This window comes from Protopterus annectens, chromosome 5.part1 (genome assembly GCF_019279795.1).
Source record: "Protopterus annectens isolate FY-2018-M chromosome 5.part1, PAN1.0, whole genome shotgun sequence".
Classification (NCBI taxonomy): Eukaryota; Metazoa; Chordata; order Ceratodontiformes; family Protopteridae; genus Protopterus; species Protopterus annectens.
In genome coordinates this window covers 90,386,202-90,412,004 of record NC_056736.1, presented here as the reverse complement: position 1 = coordinate 90,412,004, position 25,803 = coordinate 90,386,202, and the positions used below count along the sequence as shown (strand labels likewise).

Here is a 25,803-nt window from a genome sequence, read left to right as displayed (position 1 = left end):
GTCTTTATCAGTCCATCAGCCAGCCTGGCTTCCAGCAGTTGTAGAAAAGTACCATGTTCTGGGAAAAATGGAATACGTTTTTTAATTGTATTTTTATTACATGCTCAGGTTAATTTTGTCCATTATTGATTTATCACTTAAGTGATAGTATGAGTTGATACATTAGTAAAAGAAAAAAATTGTTTCCATTAGTATTGTTTTATGGTGTGTACACAAATTGCTCATTTCCTGCCTTCCCTTAAATCAGACTCCTTCTCTTTTTGTGCGTTTTTCTGCATGTATTATTCCCTTGAGGTCCATTTATTTCTCTAAAATGTGTTCATTCCTTTTTCTTGAGATCCTATTTCCATTTCTTTTACTGTACAATATTACAATTACTGTTACAATTGGGTTAAATTTTGATTTCCGTTTTCAAGTGATTGTTTTTAGTTGCCAGTAGCACTTCCCAGCTCAAAAGAATGATTTCCTTACTTCCGTTTGTTTTAACATTTCTTTCAAATTACCCTGTAGGAATTATTTTTGCAAATTTGCTAATGAATTGCATTCCCAAAAAATGTTCCAATTTCCTCTCTCTTCCTTCACATTTTCAACGTTTACTATCTGCCTTGAGGAGACACCCCCTAAAGTCTTCTTGGGGAAGAAAAGTACAGATTTTTTCCCATTGTTCATTTGTAGTTTGTCTTTCTGTTCAGTAGTACAGTAAACTCTGAGTTAACTGGAACTCGAGCAACCAGGAAAAAAATCAAAGAAATACAGTACAATTTTCATGTGTTGCACTTTGCCCCCCCCCCCCCGAAACATACCTTACATTTTTAGAGTTTGAGTTTTAAAAAGGAAGATAGGAATATAATTCCTCTCTCCCCAACCCAAGAACAAGCCAAACCAAGCAAACAGTATGGGGTACAGTATTAGTCGGACCTATTTTTAATAGTAGCTCTCAAGCAACCAGAAACTACAGTTATCTGGCATCTACTAATCCCCATGGGTGCTGGTTAACCGAGATTTTACTGTACTCTTCTTATTTAAAATGACTTGTACCATTGATCCCTGTGATGAACATGTAGCAGGTGTGTGATAAACTCACCTTAGCAGTAGATGTTTGAATATGGTATCACTTTTGCTGTATAGACTTCGGTTTTCTAGACAGGCAGAAAAGAAGAGTTAATGATTCTTGCTCCTTCCTTTTCTTTCTAACAACTCCCTGTGGTGAACAGCAGAATTGCCTGCCTGTGGGATTTGTGGCAACCTTAAAAGAAAAACACAAGCATGTACCAGCACTATAGTGAGCAGAAAGAAGTTTTATGTAAACTGAATGAACGTAATGCTGGTTTCACATACAGCTGGCCATACCAGTTATGAGCCACCCGTACCATGCTGGCTGCTGGTGGCTAGCATCATTTTTTGGGATTGGATCTTCGTTTCTCACACACACACACACACACACACACACACACACACACACACACATACACATACACATACACACACACACAACACTGAGGATGTGTAAGTTTCTCTTAATTTTCTGCTCTGCATCCTATTGATGTCCTTAGCTTAGCTTGGGGAAGGGACCAGCTCATTCTGTGAGTGTTCAAAGGTCTGGCCAGATGGATGGATGTCATACTGTGACTAATTCTAGTGTTATGATGAACTGTACTGCAGCAGTGATAATCATATTAAAACATTTACTGTTCTGGTGAGTTTTTAATGCAACTGTAATTTATTACTGAAAATATTCTGATACATGATGCAGCATGTTGATTTACTGAAAGAATGTGTGTTCTGTGTCCCTTACAGGTTTATTTCTCATTCTAAAGAACTCTGGTGTTACAATGCCGTCATCGCTGATGCAAGGCTTCCTTTAACTTCTGACATGCAATCTAGATGCAGCATCTTAAGCCCAGAGCTTGCTTTACCCATTGGACCAAAGGCTTCTACAACTAGGTCGCATGCAGCACTCCACATTCTAGGTATAGTCTTGAAAAGGCTGTTTGTCATCAGATATTATTTGCTTGCTTTAAAGTGTTGACATGAAAAAGCTGATATTTACTACTGAACATTTTTCTCTTTGGGATATGTAGTGGAGATGCTTCATGAGTAATAGAGATTCTGTTTAAATCTATATATGCACATATGCGCGCACGGTTCCACTTTCAAATCTTGAAATACTGAAATGTCAAATTTCAGTATCTCAAGATGAAAATAACAAAAGTTAAAATCCCAAAACACGTGAATTTTCCCAGGGCAAGTAAACACTTCCCCATCATGGGGAGATGTGGCTTTTTCCCCACTATAGTGTGATCCTGGAGTATATATATATAGTTGGGGGTGTGTGGGGGGCATAGCCCCCCCACCTAGGTGGGTTTCCGATGATACAGTGTGTACTTTGTAGTTTTGGGCAAGTGTTCACTTACCCTGAGAAAATGTCTTTGTTCTAGGATTTTAACTTTCGTTATTTTCATCTTGAGATACTGAAATTTGATATTTTAGTATTTCGAGATTTGAAAGTGGAACCTAGCACACACGCACATACATATATATACACGTATAAATAGCTCAGTAACATCAACAATATTTCATATACACTTTCAGCTGGGATTATTTTTTTATATGTGGGTATTGGAACTTTGCTTCAGTAGTGAGGCTGTATCAGGGGAACCTATAAAGACAAATATAAGAAAAGAAGGTATATTTATGAAGAAATATATGAGAATATTTGGTAATGAAGGTGTGAATTCAGTAGTATGAAATCAGATAATATACATATTCTCAAAGGTACAGTTACTAGGCTCAGCTAGATAGAAATTATGCTTCACAGGAACAGTTGAAAGCTTTGACATACATTCATTAACTATTTCAGATCATGTGCCAGTAAAAGCTAAGATAAAGATGCAAGATGATAAAATAAACATGTGATACTAGTGCTTTTCAACTTACCTGTTAAAAAGAGAGGAATTTCAGGTATGGGTAGTAGAAATGATCTGTGAGTTATTTAGGAAGATGTAAATTTCTTTTGAAAGGATAGCTATTGAATGGGATGAAATGAAAGTAGGGTTTAAAAACATGGTAGAAATAACAGAGAAGGAGCTATGGGAAAGAAGAAATATTTAGAAGTGTTGACAAAGGCCTTACAACTCTGGAGATGGAGTGCTGCCTTTATAAAGCAGTGTGTGAATCCTAGTCCCATTGAAGCCACTCTACAGATTACAAATTCTTTAAGCTGTCAGGCAGTTGGTGCATAAGGCTAAGGCTATGAGCTGAATCCCTGTGGTACAGTTGCTTAGTGTGTGACCTTGAGAAGGTCACTTAACCAGACAATGCATGGAGGTCACTGAGAATTTGGGCTAGGCTTCTCAGTGGTCCCCCTGGATTGCAGGCCTAGTGACTACCTTTGAATTTATGAAACTGTAAGGTTAATTTATTGCAAAATAAGAGGAATCTCACAGAATAAGGGATGAGTGAGTGCAGAGTACTAAAGGGAAAGTAAGAGTATTTGTGTAATATGCATATGTTTTGAAAGGTTGCTACAAAACTACTTCTGATAGCAAACCCAGAGCAAAAAAAGCTTTTAGCACAGTGACTTCATTGACATAAAGTAGAACAGGTTGTTGCCAAATGTACAAAACCTTTGTCAAGAGAAATAGCCAGAATTCAAATAGAAGTATGAGAGATATTTCAGAAATGTTGAGTTTTTATAAAAAGTAAGTCCATTTAGTTTTATTTACAGGTAATTTTTTTTTTTTATCAACCAGAGGAGAAATTGTGGACAATAATAAAGAGTTGAAGTAATTATTTGTGAGGGAAGAGGCAAGAGTTTAGTGGAATAAGTTGATCTCCCCATAGAACTTGGTGGTTTAGGATTACTTGTATGCAGGGACACTGTAGAGCTGTACATTTAAGGCCCATACACATAATACAAGCAGAAGGTTGTAAGTGAAAATAGATGATGATGAAGAAACAGGGGAATTTGAGAAATAAGGCAAAAGCAGGATTTTGGATGCAGATCCTTAAGGAGAATACAGGTATTTGATATGTTGTATTCATAAAGCAATAATATTTTAAGAACTAAGCCAACATGAAAACGGAGAAAGAAGATTTTATTGTTAGGTATGACTGCAAATGAGAGTATAGAAAATAGGCAAGAGAGGGTTGTAATTTACTGGAGAAATTTGGCAAAGGAACCAGTGTGCTGGGAGCAAATAACTAAAGACTGAAAGGTAATAGAGCACGATGAGGCTTAGCAGAGGTTTGGACTTCAGGTTATAGCATGCCTTCCCAACCGGGGACTGATAACAAGAGTGTAGGTGAAGAGAAAGGGATAAGGGAGTGTTAAGTGAAAGACCAGGTTTGGTACAGTTTCTAATTGCGTAGAACAGAAGATGGTTTTAAAAAGGGATAATGAGTAGGGCATATAAAGTACTGCTTGATAACGGAGTCGATCAGTACTTGTTAGAACAGTTTGGAAAGAGAGACTGGAAAGGTAATTTTCAAAGAAACAGTGAAAGGGCATATGTATGGCACCTTAAGTATGCAGCAAAGTCCAGAAGGTTTAGGATTTTTGCAAGTGTTTGCATAGGTATTTTTAATATCCAAAGCAGACTTTGGATATTTTTTTCCATGTAGCTAGCAAATGCTGTTGATGTGATGCAATAGAGAGAAGTGGCTGGGAACATGTATTTTAGGAATGTATCAAGCTGGCAGATTTAAAAATTTCCTGCAAAGTGCTTTGTCAGAAATGTTGGCGGAACAAATGGCTTTAACTAAGAAAAATTCTTTTAACCTGGGGCATGGAATCTGAGTTGCCTAGACATAGTAAGGCCTTACTAAATTTAATGCTATTGGGTACCAAAAAAAATGCAGTTACTAGAAAATGGAAATCAAAATATAAGCCAATTGTAATTTAAGTACTGAACATTGTAAAGGAGATAAAACAAGTAGAGGTAGGATCTGGTTCTTTTGTGAAGGGAAAAGAAGATGACATTGAAATAAATGGAATTTGTAGGAACAGTGCATGCAGAATAATGTTCAGAAGGAGGAATGAGGTTTAAGGGAAGGCAGAAACTGAACAATTTAATGTTAGTGAATAATCATTAAAAAGAAAGAATAATGCAAGAACATGACAGTTGTAAACATAGTTCATTTAATTTTCTATTAATTTTTTGCCTGTGTCTTAAATGATGATTTAATAGAGATGTTTAATGTTGAAATTCTGTTTGTACAAGACTACTACTAAAGAAGGTAATATATATAAGTAGAGGGTCGGATGCTTGTCCTTCATGGTGGTGGTGGGGGGGGGGGGTACAGGGATCTTGCTCATTGGAAGTTTGCTTGTTTTGATCTATGCAGGTAGGCTAAGATCATATGTGTTCCTGGACAGTTCTGAAGAAGGAGGAGTTTTTTCAAGAGTGTTTGCTTGTCTCAGTCATGAGAAGGAAGCAAGAGATATTCTGTGTAAGCAAAGAGATGTTATCTATCATCTCTATGAAAAAAATGGCATTTATGTAAAGAGAGCGTTTTTAATTTTTTTTTATTTCCTACAACAGCCTGAGTTAACTGCAGTGGAAAAAAGTTTTTTTATTTTCTGTGTGTATGTACTTTATTATGCAAGTACTTAACATTGTGTTTTGGAATTGTACGCTGGGCTTAATTATGTTTGAAATGGCTACTGATTCCATCTCCCATTGTCTTTTTTGCTGGGTGAGATGACACTGTGTCTGTTTTGTCTGAACTTTGCTTTTTCTTTCTGGATCAGTAGGTCACTGCTTTTATTTTTTATTTTTTGACTAGATCAACAAGGTTTTCTCATTGATGAGTGTTAAGTTTGCATGGACTTTTACAGCAGCATCTGTTTTGTGGGGAACTTTAACTGCAGCATTAACTTTTTACTTGCTTAATGATAAGATTCTCATTATCATCATCTGTGCGATGAGCTCTGGGCTGTGAAATGTGTGTCTGTCTGCCCATTTATGCAGTGTTACTTGTGCACTCTAGGTATTCACTACAGTAAATTTGTGTATCTTAAAAGCTGAAGTAGTTTCTTCAGTCTTTTTGATTAACACTCAACAGATGTAGTTTTTATTTGGAATATTATAATGCTGCTGTTTGTTGACCATTGATCACTGTATACTGTTGCCCCAGAGAGGGCACTTTGTTTGATTGGTTTTAATGTTGCTTTGGTTACATGCACTGTAGGTGATCTGCTCTCTTTTCTACATCATGTAGTAAAATCTTCCTCACACTGATTAGTATTTTCACCCAGTGGTAGACCAGTGATTTTATTTTTATCATGATAAACAAAGAATCAGCATTCTCACCTACATTGTCACTGTTAGTAGTGATTGCTGTTCCTCATAAGTTCATATCTTCTGAGCATTTTTTTTTGTGATTCCCAGTGTTTGCTGCTGTGTTTAATGCATGTGTTATTTTCATTAACATTTTTAGTGAGATATTCCTTTTTGTTTACTTTCTAATAAATTTAATTTCTTCCATAATACAGAAATTACAGTAAATTCTCAGTTAACCAGAACTCAAGCAACCAGAAAAAAAAATCAAAGAAATACAGTACAATTTTCATGTGTGTCCACCCCCCCCTGCAGAAACATACCTATGTTTTTAGAATTTTAAAAAGGAAGATAGGAATAAATTCTGTCTCTTCCCAACCTAAGAACAAGTCAAACCAAACAAGTTGTATAGAGTACAGTATTAGTCAGGCATTTACCAATCCCCATGGGTGCCAGTTAACTGAGAGTTTACTGTAGATGTAGTCACTAACAGCCAAGTCTGCTGATTTATAGGTTCGTAGGAGGTTACTAGGCTAGCGGCACTAGACCCTTTACAAGCCTAGCCATGTTAATCCCAAGTATCCCAATTTGTTCTTTTTGGGTAGTTTGCAGAATGAATTTATGAACAGAGTAGGTCTGTGATCAACACTGGATGTCCCTGTTAGATTAGTACTACGCTAACTGTCCTTGTAGGCTATTGTTTTAAGCAGTGGCAGTTACCCCGTCTGAGAATCAAACACTGCACATTGTGTCTGGAAGGGAAGTACCTTAACCATTATGCCAGCCTCCCTGATTGATAAATCCCATTTCAACATCATGTTGTGACTGCAGACTTGAGAAGTCTTGCTACTACAGATAATCCCTGTATGCTGTAAAAACTGTGTTAATGCTAATATGCTTGAACAGATGCTGTTATTAAAATCAGGAAAGGTTACACGTTCAGTTTTTGTACATTTTAAATGTGTTTTGTTTTTTTTTTTTTTGTGAAATCTGTGAAAGTTTACAGTTTTGTTTAGAAAGACAGGACTTTGCATTTTTATTTTTTTCTTTACTTGCTGTAACATTTGGCAAACTTAATGTTTTAATGTGCTTGTGCTTGACTCAGTTGTATTCTTGAAGACCTTTACACAGCTTTGTTATGCACACCTGTTGCAGAATGCACAGCCTGCAGAAGATAAAAATACCACCAGTTTTGTTATCGTCTTCAGGAGCCCCCCCCCCCCCCGATTGTTTAAGTAAGTATAATCTCATCCAGGAAAACGCCCTGCAAGCATAGTCTATGATCCTTTAGTCCTTATAAAATGTAGTTCTGCATACTTCCTAGTTTGCCATTCAGTGCACACAGGAATCCACTAATCGGATGTTTCTCCCCACAGATATTTGTAAATGCTGTTAGTAGCCACTTGTATTTAGATGTAGTTTTAAATGGGCTCTTTACTGTAAATGAATGAATAAGTAGGCACACAGTCTTTCTGACTTGCTCATAATTTCACTCGCACATAGCTGGTAGCTGTCATTTACAGATCTCACATTTCAACACCTGGTGTATGCTTTTGCCCCAGAGTACCCTTAACTACTCAGGAGTAGTTTAGGACATTTCTAGTCTACTCCTTCAGGTACACAGTTTACATTTTTAACTTTGTTAAATGGGCTTGTCCATGAATATTTTGTTTATTTTTTACTACTAATTTATATTTTTAAAAGTTATTATTTCATTGATTTGATATAATGTACATTTTTAGCCTGAGTGCATGCCTAAGTTAGATGTTCCTCGTGTTTCTCTGTTGCAGTCATCACATTTGGGTTATCTGCTTGCAGTAGCCCTCAGTCGGCCTGATTATCAAAGTCTTGGGTCCAGCGTCGGATGCTGTCTCATCTTCCATGTCAGGTAGTCAGGGGTATAAAGCATGCAGCCAATGCCATTACATCAGTCTTTCTTGCTGTGCGGTGCCCGAAGCAGAAGCAGTTTGCAAGTGCCGGTCGGCCGACTCCTGAAATTTTTGTTTTCGAGTTTCAGAACCGAAGTTTTCAACTAAGCTAAGTACCCCATTGGGGAACCTTTTTCATGCTCTAAACCAATGTCAGTAAAAGTTAACAACTGTATTTCTTGTGGAAAGCAAATACCTCATAAAGATCTTCGTTCATACTGCATTACTTGCCTAGGCCCAGACCGCGACGTACCTCACTGTCAGTTTTGTGCCTTATTCAAACCTCAAACTATTCGTCGTCTGTTTTTTTACACTTCTAAGTATTTTGGTACTCGGTTCAATTATCCAGAAATGGCTTTGGTAAGCCACCCGACTACCAACGTTCCGAAAAAACGCAAAGATAAAGACAGAGACAGACTGCATAGGTCCAAAGCTGCCGAAGACGCTTCTAAGCTAGTCGCCAGTGCTCATTGAGACACTTTTGCAGCCCCTGATACCCGCTACTTCAGATTCGCAGGCCTCTACTGAGATCCATTCAGAGTTTGGTGTGCTGTGAGATGCTTCTTCGACTGTGGAACCTGCGGATGTCTCTACCTTGGATGGTTCTGGAGCCGCTGTGCGGGCACTGGCTTCTGAGGGTGTATTCAGGCCTACTGATTTGCATATTAAACTGACACCATCTTCTTCCTCAATGCCTAAAACTTGATCCTTGCCTAGAAAACCGATGCCCAGACCGCATGGTGAGGCCCCTATGCCTAAAAAACAAGTGATAAAAATGGCTGAAGACCTTATTACTCCAATCAGGGAAAAGCCACCCTTCCCCCTCTAAGAGACCTAGGACTGATTTTCCTCCTTCTTCTGATCAGGACTCTGAAATTTCTGTTTCCTCTGAACAGGATTTACCTTTATCTGTTAATGAGGATTCTGATGCAGAGGACTCCATTCCCTCTGCTTCCCCTCCAGAGGATTTCGCTTTTGGTAAAACCTTGTATACTCTTAGGGAGCATTTTTGCTGGGAGAGCCAGGATTACTCTGACTCCAAAAAGAGGCTTAGGGATTTCTTACTCCTGCCCCAACACAGGCCTTTGGCCGTCCCTCCTGTATTGGACATTGTTGATGATGCCTTCTCGGAATCTAGCTTGGCCGCTGATTCTTTACCTCCTGCTCCCAGAAAACCTGATAGATATTACAGGGTTCTTGACTCTCACAAGTTCCTTTTTAAAAATCCTACTGCAGATCCTGAAACTATTTCACAGGGACATAAGGGTGTTAAGGCTACTACTGCCAAAAATCCTACCCCCTCTGATAGAGATTCCAGGGTGCTGGATAGATGGAGTAAGAAGGTATGCACTTCTGCAGCCTTGGCCATTAGGGCCTTAAACTACCAGTTTCATATGTTAAAATATCAGCAGCATATTATTGGATTGCTTAAACAGAAACTGATAATTCCTGACTGTGCTGAAAACAAGGATTTACAGGATTTAATGCATTCTGCTGAACAAGTTGGAAAACATACTTTGCAGTCTGGTTTTGGTTCTTTAAAGGCATCTTGCAGGGCTGCTGTCACTGGGTCTGTACTTAGAAGGCATGCTTGGCTTAAGGAGCAAACTTTGCCTGATCATGTTAAAACTAAATTACTGGATGCTCCTTTAAACCAAGACCGCCTGTTTGGCAACAAAGGAGAAGTAGTACTTAAAAAGATGGAGGAAAAAGCTAAATCTATGCAAACTGTTAAAGATTTCCTGCAGGTACAGCCTCCCAGATTCAGTAGGCATTGGCCTTCTAAGAATTGGTCCTTTCCTGCCTCTTCCAGGCCTTCTCAGTCCAAACCCAGAAACAGCAGAACACCCAGGCTTCAGTCCCAAGGTATTCACAGGACTAAGCAGTGGGGGGCTCCCACTTCCAAAACAGGAAGTAGTAAGACTCCCCCCTATGGTAAACTGTCTCAATGTCTTAACTTTAAACCTTCCAAGCCCTGCACAACTGACTTCCTTTAGGGGGAAAGATTGCCCTGCAGGCAAAAAATTGGGAATTCATTACCCAGGACAAATGGGTTTTAAGTATAGTTTCCCAAGGATACAGATTCCACTTCCACTCCTTACCAACCCCAAGCGGTTGGCCAGATCTACCCCCAAATCAGTGGGCAGAGGCTCAAAAGCAACTTATCTCTCTTTTAAGCATCAGGGCTATTCAGCCTGTCCCAGAAGAAGAATGGGGACAAGGTTTCTACTTAAGACTTTTTCTAGTACCCAGAAAAGACAATTCCTGTTGTCCTATCCTGGACCTGTCTATACTAAACGCATTTTTGGTGATCCCAAAATTCAAGATGCTAACTCTTCATCAGCTGCTTCCTATGCTAGGCAAAGATGCCTGGTTGGCAACACTGGATTTAAAGGAAGCCTACTTGCACATCCCAATAAGGGAAACTTGCAGAAGATACCTATGCTTAAAAGCAGGCTACATGCACTATCAGTTCTTTGCACTGCCCTTGGCCTATCTACTGTGCCCAGGGTATTCACAAAGTGCCTAGCTCCAGTCATTGCATTTTGCAGGCAAAGAAATATTCATATGTACCCATACCTGGACAATTGTCTAATTCAGGCAGAAAGCCAGGACATACTTTTAAATCATCTGGCATTTGTAAGGAACTTTAACTTTTCTGGTGTACACCATAAATGAAAAGAAATAGCATCTTGCACCCTGCCAATAAATTGTATTCCTGGGAGCAAGCTTGAATACAACTTCCCAGATGGCCTACCTTATGCCAGAGAAACAAGTTCATTTGACAGCCTACTACAAACTACTGGCCACAAAGACCCAGCTATCTGCAAGGAAAATACTGCAAGCCCTGGGGTTCTTGACCTCTTGCATTCTACTAATTCCATATGCAAGACTGCATATGAGGAAACTACAATGGTATCTAAAAAGCCTGTGGTGTCAACATTCTCAGGATCTAGAAACAGTGATTCATATCATACCTTGCCTAGGCCTAGAGTTCCTTTGGTGGGCAGAGGTCTGCCACCAAAACAAGGGACTGCGATTCACTCTATCCCCTGCCGCCCAAACCGTAACAACAGACACATCAGACTATGCGTGGGAGGCTCATTTGGCAGGGAAGTGCATTCAGGGCAAATGGAACCCAAGTCAAATGCACCTGCATATCAATCAAAAAGAAATGTTAGCTGTACAGAATGCTCTGACAGCCTTCAAGGGCCACATTCTTTCAGGACAATTATTGGTAAAGACAGACAATGCCACTGTTATGTGGTACATAAACAAGCAAGGAGGAACCCCCTCATATCCTCTCTGCAGACTAGCCATGGCTCTGTGGAAAATGGCCTTGAGCTACCAAGTGCACCTACAGGCTTAGTTCCTGCCAGGAAAGCTAAATACACTGACAGATGACTTAGCAGAAATATCATGGACCGACGCGAGTGGAAACTGGAACCAAAGATATTCAACATGTTGAGAAACAAATGGGGGAGCCCAAAGATTGACCTGTTTGCCTCCCCCCAGAACTTCCAATAGGACAAATTCTGCACAAGGACTCCCCACAAACAAGCTTGGAAAGTGGATACCCTGTCTTTCACCTAGAAAAACCTATCAGTTTATGCTTTTCCCCCTCTGCCTCTCCTCTCCAAGGTACTACTAAAGATCAAACAGGACAAACCAAGGACAATTCTGATTGCACCAGACTGGCTATGCAAACACTGGTACCCCCTCTTGCGCAGTGTCACTGCTGGGCACCATGGCACCTGCCTCAGAGTCCTGCCCTGCTGTCCCAGCAGGAGGGCCAGATTCTGCACCCACATCTTCAAACCCTGAACCTGGCAGCCTGTCTAATTACCTAATCTCTCCGTTACCATCCCTCAGTCAGCAAGCGATGGATGTCATTGTGGAAGCTAGGAGGCCTAGTACTAGAAAAACTTATGCTGAAAAATGGAAAAGATTCTGTTCCTGGAGCCAAACTCAGGGGATGGCCACAGCAGCACCCAATTTACCTCAGATTCTTCAGTACTTAACTGAGATGCTTCACAAGGGCCTTTCCTTTTCCTCCATCAAAATTCATGCCTCAACCATTTCAGCCCATTACAATACAGAACCACCCCTCTTCTCTCATCCACTGCTTAAGCAGTTTCTCAGAGGGGCTAAAAACTTAATGCCACCCAGGAGAGCCCCTACTCCAGCCTGGGACCTTAACTTTGTAATGGAAAAGATCACTTTACCTCCTTTTGAGCCAGCTGCAAATGCAGAGTTGAAATTCCTTTCTTGAAAAGCAGCCTTCCTTCCAGCTATCACTTCAGCAAGAAGGGTGTCTGAATTACAGGCTCTCATAGCAGTGGAGCCTGTCATCATCTTTCATGCGGACAGGGTGTCCCTCAGGACCAATCCCTCCTTCATGTCCAAGGTGGTATCCAGTGTGGCCCTTAATCTGTCCATTCATTTGCCAACCTTCTTTTCTAATCCACAGAACAAAGGGGAACGAATACTGCACTCCCTGGATGTGCACAGACAACTTAGATTTTACTTGGACAGGACTAAACCTCTCAGGAAATCTGAACAGTTGCTGGTTGCATTTGCTGCAGGGGCATACGGGAAGGCCATTTCAAAGCAAACCATTTCTAAGCAAACCATTTCTAAGTGGATAGGCCACTGCATTCATTTCTGCTATAAGCACCATGGAAAACCTACCCCACAGGGGATAAGACCACATTCATCCAGGGCTGCATCTACCTCTACAGCCTTTCTCAGAGGTGTCCCTACCAGGGACATCCTAGAAGCTGCTACCTGGAGTTCTGTACATACCTTCATCAAGCATTACCACTTGCCATTTTTTTCTAAATCCAGAGCTGGCTTTGCCTCTGCAGTCTTGCAGGGCCTTATAGCTGGTCCTAATGCTATCTAATTACCTCCTCCCATCTTTAGCTTTGGGAATCTACCCAAATGTGATGACTGCAACACTGAAACACAAAGAACATAGTACAGTTGTGTACACTTAACATAAATGTAGATGTTCGAGTGTATTCACTGTTGCAGTCCTGGTTACCCTCCCTCCAGCCTCCTGACTTCTATTGACTATACCTCTATTTTTATTTGCTATGTTTAAAGATTTTTGGTGTATTTGCTTTTGTGTTGGAGGTGTAACCTTGTATATAATTGCTTCCCATTATGGGGGCACCTGACATCTGGGGCAAGAAAAACTGATGTAATGGCGTCGGCTGTATGCTTTATACCCCTGACTACCGGAAGATGAGACAGCATCTGATGCAGGACCCAAGACTTTGATAATCAGGCCGACTGAGGGCTACTGCAAGCAGATAACCCAAATGTGATGACTGCAACAGTGAATACACTCTAACATCTACATTTATGGTAAGTGTACACAACTGTACTTTACCTATAGTCTTAGTGAATATTCATCATAAGGATCACTCCTATATTATTATAGTTTTCTTACGAGGTTACTAGGCTAATGGCCCTAGAGCCCTTACAAGTCTATCCATATTTATCCCGAGTTGCCCCAGTTGTCGGTCGTTATGTGAGTGAAGTTTGCAGAGGTAAGGGTCTGTGGTTGTTAAAACACAACTAAAACATGCATACATTTTCACTAGAAACATCCATGCAAAACTGAAGGCTTACAACCAAAAGCTAATCCAGTATCTACCAGAAAATGAAGGCAAAACATACAGGTAAACCATTTGCTACAAAGTGCTATTTTAGCACCATTAAAGCAAGTAAGAAGACTTCTTTTGAACATAAAGTATAGCTATTTCTTCAATATGACCAAATGAAACATGATACAAAGGACCTCCACTACAGGAGGTTTAAAATATTACACAGTGAAGACTCTTTTGCTTGGTCTTTCTTGTAGTTTTTACTAAATGGTTTGCTGTGACCTTTTTTACCTTTGGTTTGGATGATGTTTGAGATATTTTGCTGTCATCTTTATGTTATTGACATCAGGCTTGTTTTTAAGCTCTGTGTTGCTAAAGTATGGCAAACAACCCACTTATTCTCTACCAATTAGCTCAGAAAAAAAGGTGAAGTATGGCATGTCTTACAGCTAGTGGGATTTTGCCTTATTGGCCTGAATGCCCCAGCAAGGACTTGAAGTAAAAAGTCATGTACATTCAGAAGCCATGAAGCTGGAACACCGGTATGTTCTCAAGTGGTCATTTGCATATATCCCATGGGTCTCCACTCCATGAGCTTTAAGGTATTACACGGTAAGACTCTAGGTTTGCTGTGCTTTTTTTTTGCAGTTTTTTTTTTAATGATACAAAGGAGATTGTTGGTGTATTTGCAGAACCTATGGGGGGCCCAAACCTGGCTTTGGATGCCACCACCTTGGCTTGGTGAGCTTCTTGAGAATCATTGTACCTCAAACAGCAGGGACTATGTCAAACATATTTTATAAAGGAGGGTGCTAGTCAGCATTTATCCTCTTATAGTCTTCAAACTGGTCTTAAGACCTGGAGTCCCAGATGCAGCTGCCATTAGTAAAACAGTGATTATAAGTCATCAGCAAATGAAGGGGGCTTAGATTCTAACTTCTCTTTGCAGATTAGCTGTCATCTCCTGAATATGGCACCAAGGCAGATTATCACTTTGTCTACTCCATACCTTAAAAGCTTAATGCGCTGTTAGATCACTTGAGCATCTCTTCCCCCAGTCCCAAGTTCCAGAAGTCTTTCTTGACTTTGCATTACTTTGGCAACCCAGAGTGAGAGAGAGAGGACATTCTGCCTCCCCATAGAACTATCACATTCTATACTTCAGTCCCATGTCTTACACAAGACAGCCCTAGCAGTGCATGCCATTTTGAGTCTTTGAAACAAAGGTCTTCTGTGTGCATTTTTCTTCCATACTCCTGATGCTGGAGTTCTGAAAAAGGTAATGCAGGATCAAGCTAGATTAATCTTGGTGGTGCACCAGTGACCAGGACAACATTTGTTCTCCATGGTTAAAATGAGCAGGGGAGATCTCTGGGGCTTTATCATAGTTTGCAACCTTTTTTCTCAGCAGAGACTGCCTTTACTACACTTGACCTATGCAGCCTGGAAGGTAGAACCTTGAATCTTGTATTGGAGTCCTTCCCATTTTAGATTCTCAGAATTATTGGAGAGATTAAAAGATCTTGTCAGAAAATCTACTTTTTGTTTATTACTATTTTATTTACATTTCATTGACTAGGTTAGTCCCAGTAGGCCTCTGGCTTCTTTTCAGAGGATACACGGTGTCATTCCTACTCAGTAGGGGAAATGTGGCTAGAGCACTGTGAAACGCTCTCCTTCTCTTTATAATTGTCTTGGTTGTGTCATCAATAGTGCGTTAGCTTTAGAAAATTAATCCAAGCATTTGGAGTAGGACTAGAACCCATAGCCTTCTGATCTTTCAGCAGTAAAGGTAAACATGCTACCTGTTGAGAAGCCGACTCTGGCTAGTTGGCAAAGTGGACCAAATTTTGCACTTTGGTACAAGTAAAACAGCATTTAAGCCATGGTAACTTTAGCTGAACATGTCCTCCTTGATCTTTCAGGCTTGTTTGACAAGGGCCTTTCATATGCATCAGTTAAGATGTGTCATTCAGCCTTTTCAGCTTACCTGATGTTAGAATCTCCTTTAGTAGCTAACCCCACAATGATGCAAATTTTGAACTGAATACTAAATATGTGGTCTCCAAAAACACATGATGCCTTGCCAAGCCTCAGGCATTACCACGTGTCTCCCTAATCTCCCACAGAGAAATCGGGTTGTGCTATGGGCCCTCAGCCTGTTCAGCTCTTTCCTTCCACCTCCCAGAAAGGGCATACCCCATCCTTTCTGCATGTGCCATCAAACACCCAAGCTTATGATTGAATTCGAGTAGTCAGGGCTTTATCCCTCTGAAAATAATTCTTTGTATGTATTTATTTGCTTTCTTGACTGTTATTGTTGCACTGGGCATCTAGCCTGCAGAGAGAAGCTGCAGCAGTGAAGAGCGACAAATAACCTCTTTTTTGAAAATAGTGCAGTATTTGAGTGTATAAATAGGGCATTATGTGTGAATATGCTGCAACTATATGCATTGAATTAAATGAACTATTTTTAGCAGTATAGACATGGCATAGTACAACTTTGGATTGTATTTGCAGGTCTAACATCCAGAACCATGCCAGATTGGACTTGTTTTAAACACCTTTATTCAATTGTCACTTAAGACATTTGCACACATATATTAATAGAAAAAAAGAACATTTTTTTCATGTTTTTATACATACTGTATATGTTTCCTTTCATTATATTAACTGTCATTCATTCTAGTATTACATAAGTTGCTCATTTCCTGCCTTCCCTTAATCCTCACTCCTCATCCTGACTCCTGAACACTATTTGGAATGTATTGTTCCCACAAATTCCATTCACTTTTATGTAATTTGCCCCTTCCCTTTTCTGAAGATCCCAATTCCAGTTCTTTTATCTCTAACAATATTCAGTACTTTAATTACAGTTGGTTTTGCATTTTCTAGTAATTGCTTTTTTGGCAGCTAGTAGCAATATACTTAGTAAAGTCTTACTGTGACTAGTCAATTTAGATCCTTAGTTACAGCCATTTGCATTGCACTCCCAGAAAACATGTTCTCATTTGCCTTTCTCTTTCCTGTCATACTTCAAAGCATTTGCTGTCTACCAGAGGAAAGTTTTTTTTTTTTTTTTTGAAGTCTGCTTGGGTTATAAAAATACCTGTGCAAATACTTCATGCAAAAATCCTAAACCTTCTGGACTTTGTTGCACCCTTGGGAGACGTACATATACCTTTCCATTGTTCATTTGTAAATTGCTTTTCCAGCCCCTCTCCCCAATGTTTTCTAACCTCTTCTGATTGATTTTTTTAGTTGTCAAGCAAAATTTTATATGCTATACTAATTATCCCTTTTTTAACAGTGTCTTCCGTTCTTGACTCTAATAAAAACTTTACCATAGCTGGTCTTTCACTTAGGACTCCCTTATCCCTTTCTCTTTGCCTTTACTCTATCAATGTCTAGTAGGGAAGGTAATCTGTAACCTGCAGCCCAAACTTCTTCTTGGCCTCATCCCACTCTGTTACCTTCCTCTCTCTAGTTATTTGCTTCAATAACTTAGTTCCTTTGCCAGCTTTCTGTGCTATATTCCATCTCCCTCTTGCCTATTTTCTGCACCTTACATTTTGTCAATCGTATTGGTAAAAATCTCCTTTCTCCATTCCCATGTTGACTTAGTTGTTTGAATACTTTATGAAATTTTATAATATTCTGTATGGTGGTTCTTAAAGATCTGCATCCAAAATCCTACTCTGTCCTTATTTCTTGAATGCTGCACTCCAACTTCATCATCCCTTTCCACTTAACCTTCTGCTTGTATTATGTATATGAACCTTAACTGCGTAGTTCTAAAATATACACGTATATCAGGTAATCTTAAACCACCTTGCTGTATGGAGAGGATTGGCTTAACCCACTTAACCCTCGCCCTGTACTCTTTCCAAATAAACTTCATTCAGTGTGACATTTTTTGCATTCAGTGTCACATTTGCCATATGCCAGTACATACTGCAATGTTACACAACGTAGTAAGAGACTGAGCTTAGCCCCTGAGCCTTCCAGTTCTCATACGCCTTTTGGACTTGATAGACCTCAGTCTTAACTTAAAAAAAATTCAAATTTGATGCTTAAAGCATCTAAGCCTTTAAAGTGTCTATGTGGCTATCAAATGATGAGCAAGTCCTTCCCAGACATTGTGTTTGTGCATACTTCCACAAGCAAAACTGTCAGAAGCTCCAAATAAAAAAAATTATGTTCATTAATGCAACAGATTTGTGAAAAACATTAGATAGACCAAGAAACATTGATCTGTTTGGAAAAAGAAGCATCTGAGGAAGTGCGAAAATATAAACAACAAAACCTAGATATTTTTGAAAGGTATAAAAAAGAAATATGGGCATGGGAAAGAAAGAGAGATTTGATATGGTGCAGTATTTATGCAAAGTTGAAAGCCAAATTAATCAAAACAAAAAAGACAGCCTCAAAGATATTTGAAGAGAAATACAGGCAAAGGCATCCACATATGGAAAATTTTACAATAAAAAAATCACAAAGATGGAATGTAGAAAAGATGATTAGTAAAGTAGAAGTTAAAAAAATAGAAGTTGAAGTTATGAAATGCCTGAGAAGTGAAGGATTTGGTGTAGAAGGTCTAAAACAGGTTATATCACAACATGATGGAACAATTCCCCAAAGTAAAAAGAAACAGGAAGATCAGGAGACATCTGAAGAAGAAATATGGACATGGTAAAGAAAATGAGATTTAATAAGGTGTAATATTTATGAAAGGAGAAAGCAAAACAAATCAATAAAATAATACCAGCAGCAAAGATATTTGAAGAGAAATACATGAAAAGGAATCCAAACATGGAAAACTTTACTGTACAAAAAATAAGAAGACAAAGAGGAAAGGTAGAAAAGATTAGTAACGGAGAAGTTGAAGAAATAAAAACTGAGGTTATGGAGTTACTACGAGGTGAGGGATTCAGTGTAGAAAATCTAACTCAGAAAACACCACAGAAGGATAGAGCAGTGGACATCCAAATTAAGGAGAAACCAGTGGAACTGGAAGCACCTGGTCATTTGCCATATGAAGATATTTTGGAGCCTTCCACAGGAAACCAGTATACATGTTCAGTTGAAGCTGGACAGCAAGGACGGGAACAGGAAACTGTGGCAACTCTGACACAGTCAATGTTGAGGAGGGATAGGCTAGTGAATTCCCTTATGACAGAGCAATGGATGACACAGGATGAAATTGAAGAGAATGTACTACAGGAAGATGCTATATAACTTTCCATATAATTCCTGCAGGAAATGGAGAACAAAAAATGTGTTCTCAGATTAGAAGAATATGAACTAAGAGAAGAGTTGCTTGATTTAATAGAAAAAAAGTTAGTTTGATAAAACAAATGAACACAGTAATTAGGACTGTTCATAGAGATTCATGCAATATAACAGAAGTAAACAGGATATATTACTGTGTAGATAAATTAATAACAGTTAAAATTCTACCACAAAAACATAGGGTAGCACGGAAAAGGAAGGGGAGAAATCGAATACTATCATGGAAGTATTGAACAGAGAAAACTATAAAGCAATTAAGACAAGAAGTGTCACTATTAGAAGAGTATAGAAGAGGGGACAAATCAACAAAAAAGTACTCAAAGATAGATGTGATGAAAGTAATGCACAGTATCAGAACAGATCAGGTTCTATCATGCACTATTGCAAATAAACTAAAAAATCTCAGCGCAGGCAGAACAACTTAGGAGATATGCAGTTAGATATAAAGGAAAAGTACAAAGTAAGCAATTTATTGATGACCCCAAAAAGTTCTGCAGAGAATTGAGAAACAAGGCAAAAGGAAATGAAATGCCCAAAAAAGAAATAAATACATTTGGAGAAATATCTATGAAGATCCTGTGGAACATAATAGAGATGCTAACTGGATAGAAGAAGTAAAAGAGAGAATAAGAAGTTCAAATGTACAAGATATGAAGTGGGATGAAGTAACGGCTAGAGAGAGTGAAATAAAGTTAAGAGAAGCCTCCAACTGGAAAATCCCAGGCCCAGATGCAGTACTTAACTTCTGGCTAAAAGTATTAACATCTTTGTATGAAGATTTAGCCATGAGTAAGAACTATTTATATGCACACCCCGAACAGACATCAGTCTAATTAACAACAGGAAAAACAATGCTCCTACTTAAGGGTGAACCTTCAAGTTATCCCAAAAACTATAGACCAATAACTTGCCTTCAGACAACGTATAAACTGTACACTGGAATTGATGCTGACAGAGTCTGTAGTCATTTAGAAATAAACAACCATGGCAATAGAACAAAAGGGTAATAAAAGAAAGTCATATGGAACAAAGGATCATTTGTTGGTAAATAAAGTCATAATGGAGAAATGTAAAAAGGGGAGGAATCCAAGTATGGCATGGATTGATTACAAAAAAGCATTTGACAGTATCCCACATTTATGTATAAAATAGTGCTTAAAATGTATAGGATACATCCTACACTGATCAATTACATTACAGTGACCATGAAACAGTGGCAGACCACTTTGCAATTAATTATTCCAGTGATAACAATTCAGAGGGGGATATTTTAGGGTGACTCTTTCACTGCTGCTATTCTGTCTTGCCCTTAACCCATTAAGCTGTCTACTTAACACATTAGGCCATAGGTATAATTTGGCTCTTAAAAACAAAAAGTGTAAAAATGTCTCATCTTCTTTTTGTGGATGATTTTAAAATGGTATAGTTCATCAGGGGAGGAACTGAAAGCACAACTGCAAGTGGTTAAAACTTTCAGATGATATAAAAATGTCATTTGGTCTTGATAAATGTGCAAAAGCAATCTTTAAAACAGGAAAGCTGCAGCAGCAAGAAAACATCAGTTTGGGACAGGAATGTGATATAAAAGAACTTGAGCAAGAGGGAATGTATAAATATTTGGGAATTGATGAAGGATCAACAATAAAACATGAACAAATGTGAATAAAACTAAGTAAGGAATATTTTAGGAGGCTTAAATTATTCCTAGATGTCAATGCTGTTTTGAGTATTAAAGTCCAAGCTATAAACCAATTTGCTCTTACTATCTTAACTTACAGCTTTGGAGTGAGTGATTGTCCTCAAAAACATGTTGGACAGGTTAGACAGGAAAACAAGAATGATTCTTCATGTTCATCCCATGATTTACAAAAATCAGTGCATACCAAGATTATATATCCCACGTTCTGAAGGAGGTACGAGCCTCCTCAAAATTGATTACATGTATAGTTCTGTAATCGTGGGACTGCACACACAGTGTATCTGTTGACTTCACAAGACCCAAATGTAATGAAAGTTCTTAAACATGAGGAGAAAAAGCCTAAGATGACTTCCCTGCTTAGTTTAGCAGAAGCATATCTGCATCAAGCGGGAATGGAAATCAAACCAGAAGTAGATAAAAATCAGGCAGCAACCGAATGTGCCAAAAAACAAAAGAAAGAAAATAAGGTGGAGGATCAGATGAGAAGGCAAGAAGTGTGGAAAATGCATAAATATAGCTGCAAGTATAGGAATCTCTTGGAACAACTTTATGTTGATCAAGATCAAACTTGGGAATGGTTAAGGAGAGGTGAATTTAAAACAAAAGATGAAAGGTTGCTATTGATGGCTAAAGATAGTGGACTTACATACACATTGGTTTAAAAAGTCCATTGAACATGTGGTAGAAATAGACAGATGTAGGTTTTGTAAAACAGAGCTGGAAACGGTCACACAATTTGTAGCTGGCTGTGATATACTAATGTCAGAAAGATTGTATACTGAAAGGTATAATAATGTGGCAAGACTGTTGCATTGGGGGTTGTGCAAACATTATAGTACTGAAGTGGCTGAAAAACATTGGAAACATGAGCTGCAAAGCATCAGAGAAAATGAAAGTTTGTGACATGGGATCACCCACTACCAGCAGTTCAAAAAATAGATGCGAGAAAACCAGATGATGTACACTATGAAAAGAAGACAAAAGTAGCATTGATTATTGAAATTGCTACACCTTGTGATTACAGTATGTTGTGTACAGAGAGACACAAAGTCATAAAATATCAGGATTTGCAGATGGAAACGAGGCCAGTGTGGAAGGATACCCAGACAGTTCCATTAGTAGTAGGGGCAGCAGGTCTTATAAAAAAGAATTTACAGTCATACTTGGATATGTTTACCAGTACATTTAACTCCATACAAATTGCAGGAGGAGTTATTACTGGGCACATTGTTGGTGCTGCAAAGAGCACTTTTGGCTAATATCAAAGATTGAAACAATACTAATTTCATAAACTTTAATCGTACTTTGACTTAGGAATGGGGTCCATTCCTGTCATGGTATTAGAAACCCAAAAGACTTGGAGAAATTAAAAAAAGAGTGAGGCATATGAGTAAAATACTGCCATACATACCTAGTGATTTAGCATGGCTATCTGTCTTGCTACCAAAAGGTCAGTGGCAGCTGAAAGTGCCCAGTATTGGAATCAGTAGGGTCCTAACCCTAACTCTGTGCACTGTCAAGAAAGGCCAAAAAATATGAAGGGCACTTGTCCCTCATATACTACTGAAGGAGATTCCATTTCAGTAGTCCTTCAGTGTGCCCTTATTGTAAGCTGATCCTAGGTAAGCAAGGCATTGCGATTGTACCTTTTCTTCAAGTTATTTGGATGACAAGAAGCCTGCAGGTTGTGTAGCCCCCACAACTGCTCCTACCTTGTTGGGGTGTGTATCCTAGGGTGTAAGTACTGCTTTTACCTGAATGATTTGCAGGAACACACCCATGGCTTTCATGATCTCGCTTGCAGTCTGTAGCATTACCTGGCCATTATTTGGTGTTTACAGTGATAGTAAGGATTCTTTCTCCAAACGTTAGGGTGACTTGTTGACCTGGGTCGAAAAAAAGGGTCAACCTGGTGTTATCTGCCAAGACCCGCAGGTGACACTGTATATTTCAGAAATATTTCTGAGGTCAGGTGGGATTGCACCCTTTGGTATTATGACATGCTTGGGCCCTCTGCAAGCCTCTTGAGCAAAAGCACCATCACTGACAAATTCTTTATCAAACATGTTTTCTCATATTTTGATTCCAGGGGAGTGTATCCCTCATGCATGAGTTAATGCACATCATCCATGTTCAGGCACAGTTTTGTCAAAGCTGCTGAGGTGCAGCATACTGCCATTAGCTATGAGACAAAGGCATTGATCCCCTACCACATCCCACCTTAAGCTTACTCTTCTTTCACGGAAGTCATAAGGTCTGTTGATGTTTTCTTTGGACTGACCGTTGTTCCTCGTTCTTTCCTCAAGAAAAACGTTTCCCTTTCTTTTTGCTCCTTTATCCTGCTACCCGTCAGGCTTCCTTCCCTCCATTTGCTCTGTTATGCTCTTCATTTTCCCCTAGTAAACAAGAGCCGTATGACCTTTTTGTTTTCCCAGAGAAGGGAATCAACCAGTGGAGAACAAGGATATTGCCTACCTGAGGTTAGGAGATTTTTACTTAAGGCCCTAAATCCCTCTGCACATACCCAGTGTTGCCCAAGTATTCATCATACAATGCGTTTCAACGAGGGCATGTCACTCATTTTCATAAGCTCTGTACCCTTCAAGACAGCCGTTCCTCCCTTGAAACGATTGCTCCTGTGGGATCTCCAGTCTCCACTAGAGATTCTGCAATGAGACCAAGCACCTAAATGTGCCCGACCTTCTCTTCCCAAAGAGAGACAAGTCAACAAAGCTGTGTCACCTATCTTTCCCAGTGCCAGCTCTAGCAGATGTCCAAGCCAATATTTGAGCTCTGGTCACTTGGGCCATATCAGGCTCTTCATCCCTCTACGCCACTGATTAATGAGTAATGCTGGGTCCCCCTCCCACCAAAACATCTTTTGTTTTTTTTTTTGTTTCCTGCAGAACTTCATCTGATTGTTCCTCTTCCTGCATCCTAGTTGGCCTTTTTGTTCTACAAAGATGGGCATTCCCAGGCTAGATGAGAGCCCTGCAGCCCCTTTCTTCCAGCTTGGGAATCACAACTGACCTTCCTTTCCCGGCAAGAGTTGGATGTTTCAGGTCAGACCAGCTTGCTGGTCCAGTGGGCCAGTTTATTCTGTCTTACAGGGTGTAACCCCTTGGCAGCTCTTTCGAGCTCTGCAGTTGCCATCTCCCAAAGAAAAGAGTACCTTTGCATGCTGAACCCCCCCCTTGGCTTACAAGTCCAAATGGGCTGTGATAGCTTTGGCTAGGACTCAACTCTGTATAATGCAGCCAGCAGTAGTTGCTCACTTCCTTCCTGCCTGGCAGATTCATTCAGGTAACCAAGCCACCATGTGAACTCTGGTTGCTTGCTCCATAGTTAGACCTTTAGCTTTCTCACAGTGCCACAGATTTGTAGCTCTCTCCACCAAAACATTTTAATGACGATCTGTGCATTAGATGGAGCCACCTTGGCCTCCCCCGAACAAGTTATCAAAGATACTATAAATATAGCCTGGAAGTGCCTGGTTTCCAGGAAAGTGGATGTTTTCTGATCTCATCAGTTTATTGAAGAAAGATCGTCATCTTTGAGCAGATTTCATGATGTTTTTGTGCAGCTTATTGTCCATAGGCTGTAGCAGTATGTCACTTTGCTGACAGAGGAAGAATCGAAATCCTTCTGTGAGGCAGGCAAGAGTTGTTCTCCTCTCATGCTGAGGATTAGCTATCTTAACTGTTTTGTTTCGCCTCTCCTCGGTAATGGATCAGGCAGAAGGAAAGCTTTCTTCCCTCCTTAGGGCTGGGTTCAAGGAAGGTATGGTCAAGACCCTGCAGCATTATCACTCTACTGACCATGCTGTTGCCAGGATAGCAAGGAAAAGGCTGAAATCATGGGATATATCTCAAAATGAGGCAAGCATAAATATAAAGCCCATAAACACTAAACATAAAACTAGAAATCCACAAACATGGGAAAAAAATCATTTAAAGCCCCACTGCACAAGAAAATTCCCTTACTGAATCCATTAACTCCATGATAGTAGTATCATGAAGGAAGGGTAGACTACCTACAAGGAAGTCCTCTCGTTTTGCACCACATCTTCAACATTTTCCTTCAAGAGCAAACAAAAAAAAAAAAAAAACAGTACAGCTCTTGAGCTTCAGAATCATTGTAGCATGCACTAAGCACAAATACTGAATTACAGAGCTATGCAGAGAAAAAAAGGAAATTTGCCATCTAGTTTATTTTTCTTGTTTGTGGATTTGTTTCTGTGATCAAAATTTGTGATGTCCTTCTTTTGATGTTAATCCAAAGCATTTACTTTTGCATTTTGGCCGTAGCATAACCTGTCCTCCTTCAAGGAGTTAGTCGAACAGTTTGTTGTAGATGCTACGTTTAAGGGAGAGGTTATAGATTACCAACCTTCACAGGAGCTGATGAATGCCTGTTATAGAGGAAGCAAGCCCTTAGCATTCAGGTGATCTCTTCGATCCCTCTTTACATCATCTTTTTTTTTTTCTTTTTCCTTGTACCAAGTCATTAAGAAGATAATCCAGCTGTCCCAACTGTTGAAGTATTAACAGTCATCATCTTCCTAGGGAATAAAGGGGGATGTCTTTCCTTATCATGGTTGCAGTGTTCATTACATGTGGGATCTCCTGCCAAGGATAGTCCAACTTGCAGCCAGTATACCAAAGTCCTTATAATATCCTTCCAGCATCATTTGTCAGGCATATGCTTCCCTCGCAGGCATAGGGCATAAAGGTGACATATGTATGCTCAATACCCAGAATTCCTTTGCCACCACTCTGAACACCATGGTTGAATGTCAGTCTGAATGCCTTTTGCTGAGATGGTTTCTACGAGCCATTTACAAATAAGTGCCCCACTGGAGTTCTTTCTTTTCTTTATTAGGAGTTCATGTCGTCCAGGAAGGGAAAATGTTAGTGTGGGAGGCAGATTCCCCGTAAAGATCATCACAAAGAAGTGGTGCCTGTTCTGCTTAAAGGGACAATCCCAGT

The 25,803-nt window shown here is 39.5% G+C and overlaps 1 protein-coding gene across 1 annotated transcript in view; it reads left to right on the top strand.

Moving 5' to 3' along the window:
* The window catches only part of MYCBP2 (MYC binding protein 2), a gene marked incomplete in the record, with an annotated part of 5,088,083 nt that overhangs the window by 1,711,505 nt on the left and 3,350,775 nt on the right, over positions 1 to 25,803 (top strand). The window contains 1 exon segment of the mRNA XM_044072904.1: positions 1,798 to 1,970. Within this exon segment, the coding sequence (XP_043928839.1) occupies positions 1,798 to 1,970 (173 nt within the window).